A 15475-nucleotide genomic window follows, 5' to 3' on the forward strand; every position below is an offset into this window, starting at 1 on the left:
AGATAGAAAGTCTAAATAAGAGGATGATGAAAGGAATAACTCAGAAAAAGAAATACCCGTAAAAACATCAGACCTCAGGCTTTTTCCTATACGAATGAAAAAAAAAAATTAAGGGCAAGTAAGGAAATGAGAGAATGAGTGCAACTGTGTGCATTTCCCCGTGTGTGTGTGTGTGTGTGTTAGTGTATTTGTCTGTCCCCATCCACACGGGTGATACGGCACAAATGAGCGAGTGAGGGAATGAAAGGGAGAGATTGAAAGGGAGAGGAAGATCTAGAAATGGATGCTCAGGCTGTGGTTCAGCCATCACACGGGGCTGTTTGCACACAGAGCCGGTTATTACATGGAACTCATTTAGCTCGGCTCAGTCAGGCAGGGCAGAAATAATATTGTATAGGCCCTGCCACGACCGCTGCCAATACCACAGCACACTATTATCTACATCTCCCCCCTCTAACCAGCACAAAAAAGTAATATCACTGGAATATACGCCACATCAACTGCCATTTTGAGGAATTCTGCCACCTGTGTCTTTGAAATGATCGCCGTCAAGTGAAAGTCCCACTTTTAACTGAATATAATTGAACTTACTGAATATCTAAGGCATTTGTTCCTGAAATATTTTCATTTTTAAGGATTTTATCGTCTTTTTTTATGAGCTGGAAACACTCAGAATAGATGCAACCATTTGGAAAAATGAGCTTCATATCTTCTCTGCAAACAATATGCCAACGGTGTGATGCACAAATGGAAAGATTATATAATTTAGCATGAACAGTAGACTATAAATGCTTTCTGTAGTCCAAATCTACAGTAAATCCCTGTAAAGGAACTCTTAGAAATTAGCTATCCAACTAGATTTAAAGGGATCTAAATAAAAATGCACAGATAATTTCCTTCAGTACTTTTTGCTGAATATTAAAGTAGTGACATGCCGTGATACCCAATGTAAAGAAGTGTGGAGGGAAACGGGGGGGGAGGGAGGGAGAGGGAGGGTTGGGGGGTAGAGGGTGAGCGACTTGGAGGGCTCAGATGGTTTGAGGCCGAAAAGAAGGAAAATGGAAAACAGAGAGCAAGACAGAGAGGAAATGGCTGAACAAAAGGGAGATGGCAAAAGAGTGATGGATGGAGAAAGTGATGAAGGAGGGAGGGAACGTGGAAGAGGAGCGTCAGGGGTGATCGGAGGACAGGGAGGAAATAAGAGGGAGAGAGAGACGGAGAGAGAGATGGAGAGGGAAGCGGAGAAAGAGAGATTAAACAAGTCTCTAATCCAAAAGAGATAGACAGAGAGAGGGCTGGTAGGGAAGTGCCCAGAAGATTGGAGCTAGCTGCCCTCCTCCACTGATTTGTCTTCACACACAAATGAACCCTCCACTGTACTTGCACGCACACACACACACTTCAACTGGCTATCACACTGCATTGTACACTGCAAGTCCCACTCACACTTGGCTGGGCAATGGGCAGCAATTGTAAATGCTTCCCACAGAATTTACATCCACTGAATTCATTATAATTTACTGCTGAGATTCAACAAGGTTTAAGGACATTTAGGGATACACCAGGCATTGTCTCCGGCACACAGCCAGCCACCCTATTAGGACAAACACTGAACCAAATTCTGCTAGTTGTTTGGCCCATTTTACTGGATAGGCCTCTAATTTGTACGCTTCTAATAGCAAGTTTGTTTGTAGACATGCTAATTACTGGGGCTTGTTTAAAAGCCGATCGCAGTGTGGTAACTAGAACGTAGTTAAACCCATACTGCGTAACGATGGCATTTATACAGTTGGTAAGATATTAAAGGCAGTGTTGATTGCTGTGGCCTTGCATAATAAATACATTCAGCTTTATTTCAGCACATAGAGTCAGATGCTTTAGTGAAACACTGTGCCAGCATCCCTGCAGGACTGAGTCTGGCTGATAACTTTGCTGCTTCGTTATATTTCCTCTTTTTTTCTGACTTTCCAAGCACAAAAAATGCAAATCTAAGGCCACCTACGTTTAAGTGTTGACACTAGTTTGTCAGTTACTTGCCATGAGCCTCTTTTTAACCATTTACTTCATACTCTTGTTTTCCTCTCCCACTATCTTCACACCCTCTGCTCTCTCTGTCCTGGTACCACATTGGTATATTCCATGCAAATCAGTCAATTTAATCCCCTTGACGTGGTGTCACCAGGGGCCTCTGGGAGCAATCTGTCCACACTTTGGCTCTGCTTGGATGAACATCCCAAAGAGGAAAAGAGGAAGATGAGAAGTAAAGAGAGGAGAGGAACTCTAAGGTCCAACATTGCAGCCTCTATCCAGCCCACCTGTCAATTCCTGTCCAATCATCACATAACATACCCAATTATCCCTCAGGGATCAATAAAGTATCTCTGATTATGATTCTGAACATCACTTGATATTGATTTATTGGAGTATATCTGAATCTTAGAATTATTAACTTTACACTTCATTTGACTAACACTGATGTTTGTTTACTGAATGTAGAAGTAAAATATATTTGAACAAAACAAAATAGAATAAAAATACCATCACAGTCAATCAGAGCTGCACGCATTTGCCCAATCAGTACCATTGCAATTCCTCTTTCCTGTGAAGTCCTCTTCAATGCAAGCACGTACAGGGCAGTCGTTCATGGAATTGCACGAAATGTCGCCTGTGTCTGCATCTCAGAGAGGCTGACAGACAGACAGGGAGACAGACAGACAGGCAGCCTATATCCCATATCCCTGCTCAGGTAGAACCTGTGCAGCATCCGATGTGCGCCCCTGCCTTGTACACAGGTCTATGACTTTTCTTTGTTTCAAACTGCCTAAGCTGGATCTTTTGTGTGCTCAAACACTCCTCGGTTGTATGTTTATATTGGAGCTATTGTGCTTTTTTCCCCGGCTAGATCTCTGTAAGTACCCGCTGACAGACGCACATCAGCCACCTTTTTGGCCGGGAGCCCAGGCGGGCAGCAGGCGTCTGCATTCCGCTGAAACCAGTCTCAGAAAAACAAAAAAAAAGACCCCCCAAAAAAAACCTGCACAAAGGAGAAACTTCACGGCAAATCGACCGCTTTAAAGACCACTTGGTGTAAATATCCGCTAAGATACAGGTTAAAGGCAAAACACCGGATTGCAATTTAGATTTTATTAAAGGCTTTATTACAGGCGCTGAAGATGAAAGCAAGCCTCGGAGTTGAAGCCGTAGGCTACACCAGTGTATTTACCTCAGCTTATATATATCCGAGAGGTCCGGCAGTAAAGGTAACGATGCAGCCTAAAACCCGAGCAGTGAGCTTAATTCTGCCTACCTGTTTTCCCCCCTCTCTGTCCAAAAATGTGCGCACAGGTAGGCTACTGTAAAGCCATCTAAGCTCCCTGCCTCCCGGCCAGCCTGCCACTCCAGCCTGGCTTTGACCGTGATCTTGGCTGGCTACACTGGCAAGGGACATACCGGGTCACCCAAATCTACCTCCAGCATTCCTCCATATCCCTGCACACACGCTGCTGTTGGCTCAGGGAAATGATAATATGAATTGCATCGGAGCGCACAATAATCCCCTCGTGCCAAAAAAAAAAGAGAGAAACCCCCGTCAGTTTTAAATGTAACTTTTCTTAGGGCTGATTCGCATCCCCTGACATTATCTCTATCTCTACTGAATGCATTGCATGTATAGATGTGTTGGTAATCATGCTGAGAATTATCTGGGAATTTAAAGGTCTTAAATTGCACTGACAGCATGCACAAATAGAAAAAGCGCAATCGCTCGGAAATGTGTTGTACTTACGATTTGAGGGGGTTCTGTACCGCTGTGGCCATTTTGATATAGTATGATAGAATGCAACACTGCAGAGCCCGGTATTGTACATGTAATGTAGCAGCTATTTCAATTTCATTCATTCTCTGGGGCTGCGGCTGGAGCGACCAGCCAATGGGAGGCGGGAGCGCTCTGTGACAGCTTTGGGGAAGTGTAGTTTTTTACGCATGTCAACATGAAACATGCCGAGGAGGAGCGCACTACAAGTACCAGCGGGGATAGCGGTTTAAGTGTACCACAGTCCCGCCTCGGACCTGTAAGGGCAAAGCCAGCCCCCCCAGAACAGAATTTATATATATGTATATATATATATAAACGTCTATAGTTATGTCAAGGTTGGGTTGCAGGACTGTCTGTCAATCTGGATGCCAGTTTCTCTCATGCATTGTTGTCTTCTCTGGCTGATGATGGGTGAGGGTTGAATCTATACTTACCTGCCCCAAAGTTGCATTGTTACATTTCATACTGAAAGCTGATGATGAATTCATTTTAAAGTGAAAATAATATTTTGAAGTTATGTTGTGTTTTTCTTTACATATCCATAGGCGTGTTTGCATTTACAGAGGGATAGCAGGTGAATGTGAGTATACATTTAGTGAGATATAGAGGCCAGATATCGCCTTACTTGTGTGCTTATTATAGGGAATAATTATTAGGCAGTATTTTCATAAAAGCATTGCTTAATGTCCCTACAGTCAAAGTCACAGCCTAAAGAAAAGTTGATAAGATAAACTATAGATAGATAGATAGATAGATAGATAGATAGATAGATAGATAGATAGATAGATAGATAGATAGATAGATAGATAGATAGATAGATAGCCAACAATGAGGTAAAAAAAACAATGAGGTTAAAAAAGTTAAAAGAAACAAATGCAATTAAAGGCTAAATTATATACAACAACTAACTAGATAAACTAACTCGTATAAAAAAAATTAATACACCAGAAAGAATACCATTGTCAGGTGGATTTTGTTACGGTTATTATATTAAATTATAGACTGTTACCCTTTAGTCGCAAGTTTATGCTGTCTATTTAAAGTCAAATTAAGAGACGTTGTGTCTACATGACCTTGCATTAGTGGTGGCATGTTGATAGACCCATGGTTAATCTTATATTATCTGTGCTAGGTAGCCCTGCACTGAGCAGCTTTAATTATTCATTAATCAGGGGCGATGGGTTGGGAGTAGGCCTATAATTGATTCTTTCAGACATTTGTCTCTCATGGTTGAGCCCGGAGAAAGGCTGGGACCCTCTCCAAACCCCTCACTCCTCCATCCTTTACTCCATCCCTCTTTTCTTCCTTCCTTTCCATCTGCTTTTTCTTCCTGAATCCTCCTTAAACATGCTATACCTCAGGTGGCTGCCTATTATTTTCTGCACAGGCGAATGTATTATATTTGAGTTGTTTCACCTGTTTGTATGTCTAAAACCTCTTCCCAAGAAACCTGGACGTTCATTTTCAATCAGTGGGAAGGAAGGAAGGAAGGAAGGAAGGAAGGAAGGAAGGAAGGAAGGAACGATGGAAGGACGAAAAGAAGGAAGAAAGGAAGGAGAGAAGGAAGGTAGGAAGAACAGCCGGCCAGATGGAGCAGAGCCAGGACAGTAGAGCTGAAATGCTGGAATTTCTCTCTCTCCATGTCATGTTAGCAGCAGTGGCGCCATTCTGAAGCCATTCAGTGACATGTGATATTTATAGATCTGTGCTAACAAATATTTAATGAACATTAGCAAGCAGCTCTTACATGGCAGCACTGCTCCAATAAAACACTCTCTGCCAGTTAAATGGAAACTTTGATTCTGGCTGTAGTGCTGTGATTATGAAGTGCTGTTTTAAAATATGCATAATTTTACTTTACTTTGTGGAACAAATATATGGACTTTTTGTTTAGTTTGCATAGGACTAATTAATCTCAATCTGGGACTTCTACTACAGAATACACAGAATATATGAGTCTGTGAGAACATCATCTCGTCTAATTTTATTCTTTCTTTTTCCCATGTTGGAAGTTTGCTGAATGGCAGCTTCTAATATTATGCTGCGTTTTAACCACAAGGTGGTGCTGATGCACCGCAGCCAAGACGCCGAACCAAACAAACGTGCACAAAATACGTCCTACGTCACTCTTCCGGCAGCGTCGGCAGTACACGCGCTGTTGTTGTGATTGACCGACAGGCAGGAGTCATGTCGAACTTTCGTTTTGCTCTCCGTCGTCACAAACACATGCATTAACTTAAACCACGATGTCCGAAATTCTGATGAAGGAAATGGAGAGCATATCGATCAGTTCAATGAAGCCAGAGGCGCATGCGGGCGGTGTGCGGAGCTTCCTGTTGGTGGACGAACAAGAAAACCTGCAGGTAAAGTTAGCTGACGTCAACTGAGCTAACGGTTGCTAATAATTAGCTGCTAAGCTAAGAAGAGGAAGACAAATTTCACAACAACAATTTCTTACGATTGCCATAAACTATCCTGTTGCCACTAACCTTAACATTTATAAATTACATTAGATAGCTATAAAACACCGAGCTAAAGTCACGGAGATATTTTTAACCCAACAAAATGAGCCTGAGTCAGCTTTCTTTTGTCTCTTTGCTAATATAACTAATAGCTTTATGTTACTTGTGACATCTATCACATCTGTCACATCGATATGTTTTTGCTAACGAGGCTCCCGATATCTCAAACAAATGAAAGGCATAAACTGCAGTTGCAAATGTTTCACATTGGGAAAGTCCCTGGCGAGTCATACTGCACAGCTGACCCTCTCATTGTGTTATTGTCACAACAGTACAAAGTGCAGTCCATAATGATTATTTTTAGACTTTTCCAACTAGTCTAGGTTGTGTGCACACTCATCTTAGTTGTTGCTAAATGAAAATAGTCTCAAATATAATAGAACATACATGTATCTGTATATAGGTAATCTAGAGCTTTATGTTTTCATCTGTTATGGTTCCCTGTGTTCAAATTCAATAAGCTTTTCCCTTGATTCAGTGAAGCCAGCAGGGGAGCCAAGTGAAGGGGAGCCAATGATATCATGTTAAGACAGGTCAGCAATTAATTCTCTGTTCATAAATGGTTCTCCGCTCGGTGTCCTCTCTTTCCCCCCCTCCAGGTCCGTGATGAGTCTGAGTTTGTGGACAGGCTCAGCTGTGGGGACGTGGCTGGCGTCAAAGTCATCTCCATCTTTGGGAACACCGGTGACGGCAAGTCCCACACCCTCAATCACATCCTGTTCAATGGCGAGACTGTGTTTTATACCTCCAAATCCCCCAGCTCATGTACGGTGGGTGTGTGGGCCGCCTATGACCCCAACCTCAGTCTGGTCGCCCTGGATACTGAGGGCCTGCTCGGGGCCGCAGCCAATCAGAACCAGAGAATGCGGCTGCTGCTGAAGGTAATTTTAGTTGGTTGGTTTTGTTTGCATGAACTGACAGTTGGATATGTTTACACAGAAAATGTTCATCACACAGTCTACAGTTCACTGCACTTCAGTTCAGTTGTCTGACTTGTAATTAGGGTGAGGGATAGCATGCTGATATATTGTTGCCATGTTTTGTGGGAGTTGTATCAGACACTTGGGAGGCTAGTTATTATTTACAGGCCCATTAAAGTTCTTTATAAATCTTTAGAAGAAGAAGTACTTTATTAATCCCCTTGGGTTCCTCTGTATTTGACCCATCATACTGTGTACACACACACTAGGAGCAGTGGGCAGCCACAGTGCAGCGTCTGGGGACCAACTCCAGTTCTTTTTCCAGTGGTGTGCCAGGATCACTGACAGGAGTATTAACCCTAGCATACATGTCTTTGATGGTGGGAGGGAACCAGCAGAAACCCACACAAACACTGGGAGAACATGCAAACTCCACACAGAAAGGACAGTCGGGGTTCAAACCCAGGACCAACTTGCAGTGCTAACCACTGAGCCACCATGCTGCCACATTTCAATTTAATTGCACTTTAATGCACTACAGTGAGGAGCATACAGGTGTCAAAAGGTTTGCACACTTTTGGGATCGCTGGTTTTAACCACAGAAGGTGCACACTGGACACATAGCAAGTATGTCCGTGTAAATTTAGTTTATTGGAGAAATGTTGAAAGTGTGTGGTGAATGTTAGTAGTTTTCAGCTATTGTGTGCTTAACAAAGTATTAGATTGCTCCAAGTTACTTACTGCTGTCTTGTGCAATATTGTGTGTTCTTTATATTTACACTTTCAGCAAACCCTTGAACACTTTCATCTCTGTTTCGTTTCTTTATATGTCCTGTTTTCTTGATAATAGTCATAGATGCTACCTCTGTCCTATATTTCCCTACTCCCCTCTCCTCCAGGTATTGGCAGTGTCAGATATTGTAGTCTATCGTACACGAGCCGAACGCCTCCACAACGATATGTTCCAGTTCCTGAGCAGTGCCTCAGGGGCCTACCTGAAGCACTTCACCCCTGAGCTGAGGGCCCTGTCCACCCGCTGCGGTCTGGACGTGCCCCTCTCATGTCTTGGGCCTGCCGTCATCGTCTTCCAGGAGACAACACACACCCAGTTGCTGGGTCATGGTAGGGGAAGGAACTAACTTACTAACTAATTCTTTTTCTCAGTCATTCTTAATTTCTTACCGTCCCCTGTTTTGTGACTTTCCCATCTGTTGCAGACGCTAAGATGGCCGGCCAGGCTGACACGCAGCTCCAGAAGCGTTTTCACGATCTGGGCTTGGGGACTGAGGCCTTCAGCTCAGTGCAGTATGTAGGCACTCAGACCATCACACCTCCCACTGACTACAACAGTCTGCTGGAGGCTGTCAAGCAACAAGTGAGGAACACTCACACACGCTCCCCCCGCCAGCCTGGGATAGTGTTTCATGCTCTGGAAGTAAGTGGTGGACTGTTACCTTTGGTGTAAGATAGACATCAAGTACAAGTATTACTTACTGTGACAGAGAACTGAAGAATGTTGCTCTTTGTTTGAGTTAGTCTTGTTGGTAGTTGGTATCTTGTTTTGTGTCCACTTTTCTTATCGACCATCCTTCTTTTCCTTCCGCTTTACGTTACGTCAGGCCCTAAGTGAGCGTTTCTGTGGGGAACTGTCAGATGACAAGATGACTCTGTACTCCTTCTTTCCTGATGAGTACTTTACCTGCTCTGCTGTTTGCCTCAGCTGCAAGTAAGTCTCTACAAACAAGTTGTTTTCACATGAAAACAGCATTTTAAAAATTACATGGCTTAGTGGAGATGTGGTACAGTAGTGTGAGGGATTAGCGGTTTAACACCACCGAACACAATTTTATGCAAATCTTAGAGTTCTCCGATGCTTTATGAGAAGTCACTCACTGCCCTGCTCCCCAAGAATTTTAAGTGTTCATTCAGCCTTCAAGACATTAAGACAGTTCAGGCAGCCTGGACTTTTGGCCTAAAGCATTTTCCAATTTGACCTTAGTGACATCTAACCTTGCTGCCCCAGCTTTTATTTTCCTCATGGTCAAACTACAGCAGGTTGAAGGATCTGTGCATTGATTCTTCGCATCCTCTCAGCAAATTGCAGATACAGTTTTCATAATTTTAACAGCATTTCTTCCAATATTTAGAAATTTCACTATGGTGACCTGTTGGTAGTTTTATTCAGGATATTTATCCTCCCTTTCACCTTCGTTTTCCACTCTGGAGTCTGTCTAGAAATAAACATTTCCACGCTAAATAGCAGATCTTTTTAAAATGCAATAAAGGGTACATATGTTAATTTTCATGAAGGAAATCCTTTTTTATTTGAAGCCTGATGGAAAGAAAAACAGACACAAATACAAAAATCGTCCAGTCGTCACAGAATTGGAATTTATTCTTTTGAAGCAGAAATCTATTGTTGTTCTTCTGGATGTTAACTTTTCTGCCCAGCGGGACACATAAAACTTGATGTCTTTTCCATGTTTTTGGAAGGAGAAATGGCGTTCCCCTGCTCCTTGTATTTGTTCTTTATGGAAAGCTGAGAGGAGACTGAGTGTGAGAAATCATAACACTGCTTCTGAAAGGATTCAGTCCTGGACTGGTTGACTGTAAACATAGTTCAGAGACTTTCACAAGAACCTGCCCGCATCACTGACCCTGGAGTCTGCCATGTTGGTCTGAACCATTTGGTTTTCTGTTTGTCCTTCAGTATTCGCTGTAAGAATGGAATGAACCATCTGAGAGACCGGGTCCCCCACATGGCAGATGGACTGTGCCAGTATGCACACCAGTTCAACAACAAGGTCCTCATCTGTAAGGTAAGAACAGCTCCTGACACCAATATCATCATCCAAACTTATTGTTACAGGCTGTGTATTGGTCTGTTTACACTCTGTATGTACTTTTTAAAATATATTTTCTATATTCCTTTCTGTGTGTTGTGTCTTCAGAGGTGCTATGAAGGAGGCAGAGAGATGATTGTTGTGCCCAAGACTTCAGCTTCCTCTGATAACCCGTGGTTTGGACTCGCAAAATACGCCTGGTCAGGGTAGGTATACACATACACATACACACAAACACACACACACACACACCTTTTCATTCCCATTCATCCAGTCATTTCATGTTGACAGTGTGTTGCCCTCTGCCCCTCTCCTCTGTCTCAGCTATGTGTTGGAGTGTGCCAGCTGTGGTGTAATCTACCGCAGCAGACAGTACTGGATGGGAAACCAGGACCCAGAGAGCGGTGTGGTGCGATCTGAGGTCAAGCACGTCTGGGAGGGGGTGGGTACTCCAAGCTTTTCTCTGTTGCTCCACTTTTTTAAACATTCACTTACACACTTTAAATACATATATCTCCCATTAATCCTTAGAGATACAGTCTAGATTTGATTTGATCATTTTTATTTTACTTTATCTTCATGGTCATGTATTCTATCTTTTTTTCACTATTGTGGACTTTTCTACAAATGTAAGCAAACAAGTCACAGCCCAAAACTGTAACGCATCCTTAGGTGTCAGACTGTCCAACAAAATGACTCAATACTGAAATTACCGTTAAGGCAGCAGATGGTTTAGATTATGAAGAAATAACTGTTCCCCAAGGCCAGACCAGAACATTTTAAAAGTTGAGATAATATAAAATATGAAACCTCACACATCCCCCTCTCTCTTCTTTCAGTCCGACACCTTCCTGACCAACCACCAGAACGCCGCCCAGAGGGTCCTGGATGGGATGAACTACGTGATCCAGTCAGTGTCGGAGTACAGCACCGGCCCCACCAAAGCTGTAGCTGCCTGGCTCACTGACCAGGTGGCACCACCGTACTGGAGACCCAACACAGACATCATTGTGAGTATGAAGAACTGAAGCTGAGACATACAACAAACTCAGCATAACGATGAAGACAACAAGGCTTCCCCGGATAAAATTACATCTTAACACACAGATGTTTGACATTGCTGAACAAATTATTCACTCAGTATTATGTATCTGTCCTTCAATCATCGCATCCTCCTCTTCTCCCCTGTGGTCCTCAGGCCTGTCATGGTTGTCAGAAGGTGTTTGAGGAGGCGGAGAGGAAGCATCACTGCCGTTCATGCGGTGAAGGCTTCTGCCATCCCTGCTCCAGCCACAGGATGCCAGTGCCAGAGAGGGGCTGGGGCAGCGGCCCTGTCAGGGTGTGTAAGGCCTGCTACCAACAGGGAGGGCCACCCGATACCAACAGCCAGGGTGAGACATATACACCCAATTAGTGAAGCTTGACCTCTCAATTTGTAGTTTTTGATTCTACAACTTTTTCCTTTTGTAAAATGTGTTAAAGTCATCAACAGTAAGAAATCATAGTCACATTTCTACATATTTAAAGAATGCTAAATACAGACTGTACAGTGGGAAAAGAGACGGTTATTTCTTGTGTTTAAATGCTGATTGTATCTGTGATAGCTGCTGGCATCTGCTTTTGCAAAGACATGTATCTTTCTCTCACATATATACACACACCTTTGTTCTTCAGTGTGTAAGGTGGAGCCTCGTGGTCTAATAGCTCGCAGGGTGACGGAGGTGGCTCAGTCTACGCTGGACATGGTCACCACAGCTGTGGACTACCCTCTCTGTGAGTGCAGCTGTATTATACATGCAGCAGCTGGTTGCCGTTATCTCTGGCTCAAATAGCATTTGAACAGACAGATGTTGTTTTTGAGGATAAAATTAATGTATGCACAAAACTGTGATTCACCAGCACAATCATGGGTGGAAATAGTTTTAAACAAAATTCTTATTTTTTGTCTGTTAGATGAACTGAATTGAAAGTTAACTCATGCAGATTTTCAGTCTGCAACATTGTTAAGGGGAGGAAACAACAACCAACCACACAGCTTTTCACATGGCCTTCCTGTTGCGTAGGAACATGCCATGGCAGTCATGTTGCAACAAACCCACAATTTTTGTGGATAAAAATATCCACAAAGTGGACTCTAAATTCTGGCAAATGAGGTGGACATGCTGTACCATGTGTCCACTTTGAGTTGATGGCTCACCTGCCAGGAATAAATAGCATAAATGAACATCTAATGACTTAGATGCTATCTATCCATCTGAGATATTTATGTATGGATGTATGGAGATTTACTCCATAAAAATTAATGAAGCTTGTGAGCCTGTGAAGTGATTCACACCAGCCAATCTGTGTATAATATTATGCAGTCTAATAGCATGTTCAGTTCAGGATATAGATATTTATTTTCTAATGAAAAACATCTTAGATGAGATATTGACAGTTACGTCCACTCCCCTCAGGTTTTGTGAAGGATGTGGCTCGACCAGACTACTGGGTGCCAGACCAGGACATCACTCAGTGCCACCAGTGCTCCAAAACCTTCACTCCGGTGATGTCCAAGCACCACTGCAGGGCCTGCGGACAGGGTGTTTGCGGTCCCTGCTCTACACACGTCAAGCCTGTACCCTCCCGAGGCTGGGATCACCCAGTCAGAGTGTGCGACAGCTGCCATGCCCGCACGGATAGTCTGTAACCATTCCTACCAGGAGAACTTCTCAAAGTGCACTCAGTCTTCCTTAGATGATCCACAAAAACACTGTGAATCCTGGCAGCCAGTGTTGGCTGTATAGCCCTAAATGGCTGAACTGGAATCAGCCTTTATGAAACGACAAACTACTCAGATGCTTAAAATGGTCACTGTCTGGTCTCCAGACCTTGTGTTTTGTCAGTGCTAAACTAGGATCTGCTTTCCATCTCATCTGACTTACTTGACCAACTAATTCTGCATCAGTTATGAGGCAAAACTCATCACAGATCAGCGATCATCTACACTACAGCCCCACTTGATCAGTCAAACCTGCACCAACGGAAAGCTGGACACGTGTTTTTTAACTGACAGGAAAAAAGAAGATGCCCCCTCCATTGTCATGACAACAGGAGTTTGAACTCTTCTGCACTGAAGTGTCCATAACCCTGCATCTGACTGATATTTGGGCTAAAATGACACAAAAACCAGGAAAAGGATCTACTGGGAATAGTTGGAGATTTTAAACTACTAGGATATGAGTTTTTAAACTTCTGTTTCAAAAAGTATCAAGACATTATAAACACCTGCATTGACTCTTATTTGATTCTGTTTTAAAGCCTTCAGAAGAGTGGAGATCATTTGAGGTGTTCGCTTTTTTTATCTTCCTCACAGTCACAATCTTCATTTGAAGCATCTCTGACCTGCAGATCCTGGAAAGGAGGAGTATGAAAATTGTGGAGGGACTTTAGGAGCAAAACATAAAGCAGTTCAGACTTTTGGGGCAAATGTAAGTTTGCAGGTGCCCGCTTTACACGGGGCAGAAAGTGTGGTCCCATGTTCTGAAGCCCCTAAGGTTTGTTTAAGGGATTCTCCCACATGTGCAAGGAATTAATGAGAATATTTGTGCCTAATTATCAAGAAATGTAATTTACAGCCTCGCTTTTATTACTCTTACAGTTGTATCGTGAAGTGGTATAGGAAAATAAAATCTTTAGCATAACACATAGACATTCCAATGTATGGAAATACCTGTGTACTGATTATAATTTACCTGTCTGAGGTTATTACTGTATAACAAGTGGCTAAGCTTGAGCCACTGATGCTTCAGAAAGCTCTTGTCACATGATGAATACCTGCACTAGACTGGATAATTGGTTTATTTTGATATTTGAAAGAAACTCCTGTTGAATCACTTGCAGTATAAAATACAAATTGTAAACACATTAATGCGAAATTAACACTTTCTGTCACAGGAAGTTTCTATGCATAACATACTGGATGCATTAATGAGGTTTTGCTTTCTGCCTGTGAAATCTAGCAACTGACAATCTTAATTTCTTTTCTTTCTTAAATCAGGCTGGTCCAAATAAAGACAATTTTCTGTCAATTACTGCATTTCTTTCTCCCCCTCTTTCTCTCTCTTCTCTCCTTAATATGCCTTATTTACTCTGGTATTAAACATTGCTGCAAAACACAAAGACAGTAGTGATAATGAAACACAAAATCATATGATGATGAACCCAGTAATCCAAAGCAGGTGCTGATGGGTGAGCATGCAATCTATAGATGTGTTGTATTTTTTACTCATCAGGACAAATAGGTGCTTTTCTAGTTTAATTAATACATTTTTTATATTATTTAAATTCTGTGATCTATTGTGAGCATAAGAGCACAAATGCCTCTTCTGCTGTAAACAGTATACACAGTATATTAAACTCACCAATGACATCAGAGTCTCCATATTCATAATTTGGTAATACTGTAATAAGTGTGTGTTTTAATCCTGTTTTGCCAGTATTCATCATAAAACTGTTTGTGCATTTCTTGAGGTTTTGTCACATTGAATTGTAATCGTGAGTCTAGCTACTGTTTGTGAACCAGCTGTTGTTGGAGGAGGTCTTGTTTCTGCATAAAGGTTTCATATTGGTAATGCGCCTGGATCATTTCAAAGCCTCTACTAACTGATTGCAGTAGCAGTAAATATATTCCTTTCACTGTCAAATAATCAGATAGATTGAATTACAGAATCCAAATGTTTTATTTAAATCCTGCATGGTGGAGTAGACTTAGATTCTACTGGCATGAAGCTTTACTGTTTGTTCCTTTCCAGTCAAACATTTAACAGACTCTTGCAGTGTCAAACTGAGGTAGTTGTCACCAGTGGTGTTGGGTTTTTTCCATCAACAATCATACGATAGATTTTTTTTCTTTTTCTCTTTGCAGCCAAGGATTATAGGGTTTAGGGGGTGGGAGGGTACAGGCTGCCTTTGTTTGTCGAGTTGTTTTGGTAATATAAAGACCCTTAACAGAGATGTTAATACATCTTGACTGAGTTTTTGATTCACATGGAGTTTTTAATCTTTTCATGACAATTCCTTTTGTATTGTGTGTCCAGTACCCTTACCAAACTAAGGGCGGGGGGAGTCAGAAGAAAACCCAATCATATGATAGCTACACATCATTACTTCCATCATGTCTGCATTTACTGATAAAGATATATGAGATAGGCCTCCAGCTGACTTACCCAGAGAATCACAGATCATGCTGCTATTTATGATATACAGTCTAGACTTTGACACAGTCTGGTTTCTGTTGATTTGGTGACCGGCATGCAAAGATGTGTCTCCAGATCATTTTTCCTCTCCTGTCAACCTCCAGTTCAAGGTTATCTGAAGTTCACGGTCCCTGATGTC

General features: G+C 42.3%; 2 protein-coding genes across 3 annotated transcripts in view; one reads left to right on the plus strand and one right to left on the minus strand.

Moving 5' to 3' along the window:
* Positions 1 to 3934, minus strand: part of dpf1 (D4, zinc and double PHD fingers family 1) — a 50204-nt gene extending 46270 nt beyond the window's left edge. The window contains exon 1 of one of the 2 annotated variants that reach the window (XM_044355287.1): positions 3785 to 3934. In XM_044355287.1, the coding sequence (XP_044211222.1) occupies positions 3785 to 3897 (113 nt within the window). In that variant the 5' untranslated portion in view covers positions 3898 to 3934. The remainder of the gene's footprint in view (positions 1 to 3784) is intronic. The other variant, XM_044355288.1, reaches the window with a different exon arrangement.
* A 2005-nt stretch (positions 3935 to 5939) lies between these two features.
* Positions 5940 to 14169, plus strand: si:ch211-11n16.2 (zinc finger FYVE domain-containing protein 1). Its single transcript, XM_044354336.1, has 12 exons — positions 5940 to 6177; positions 6936 to 7217; positions 8156 to 8378; positions 8474 to 8691; positions 8876 to 8982; positions 9967 to 10075; positions 10208 to 10305; positions 10424 to 10541; positions 10939 to 11109; positions 11298 to 11490; positions 11774 to 11872; positions 12556 to 14169. Exons 1-12 carry the CDS (start codon positions 6061 to 6063, stop codon positions 12786 to 12788), a joined length of 1968 nt encoding a protein of 655 aa, XP_044210271.1. The 5' UTR covers positions 5940 to 6060; the 3' UTR covers positions 12789 to 14169.
* The last annotated feature ends 1306 nt before the right edge of the window (positions 14170 to 15475 follow it).

This window comes from Thunnus albacares, chromosome 6 (assembly GCF_914725855.1).
Source record: "Thunnus albacares chromosome 6, fThuAlb1.1, whole genome shotgun sequence".
Classification (NCBI taxonomy): domain Eukaryota; kingdom Metazoa; phylum Chordata; class Actinopteri; order Scombriformes; family Scombridae; genus Thunnus; species Thunnus albacares.

What these genes read in the sequence shown, in the direction of transcription:
- si:ch211-11n16.2 (XM_044354336.1), top strand. Translation starts at nt 6,061, where the DNA reads ATGTCCGAAATTCTGATGAAGGAAATGGAGAGCATATCGATCAGTTCA. An exon ending in ACGAACAAGAAAACCTGCAG is followed by an intron (nt 6,178 to 6,935) that starts GTAAAGTTAGCT and finishes CCCCCCCTCCAG; the next exon opens with GTCCGTGATGAGTCTGAGTT. An exon ending in TAGTGTTTCATGCTCTGGAA is followed by an intron (nt 8,692 to 8,875) that starts GTAAGTGGTGGA and finishes ACGTTACGTCAG; the next exon opens with GCCCTAAGTGAGCGTTTCTG.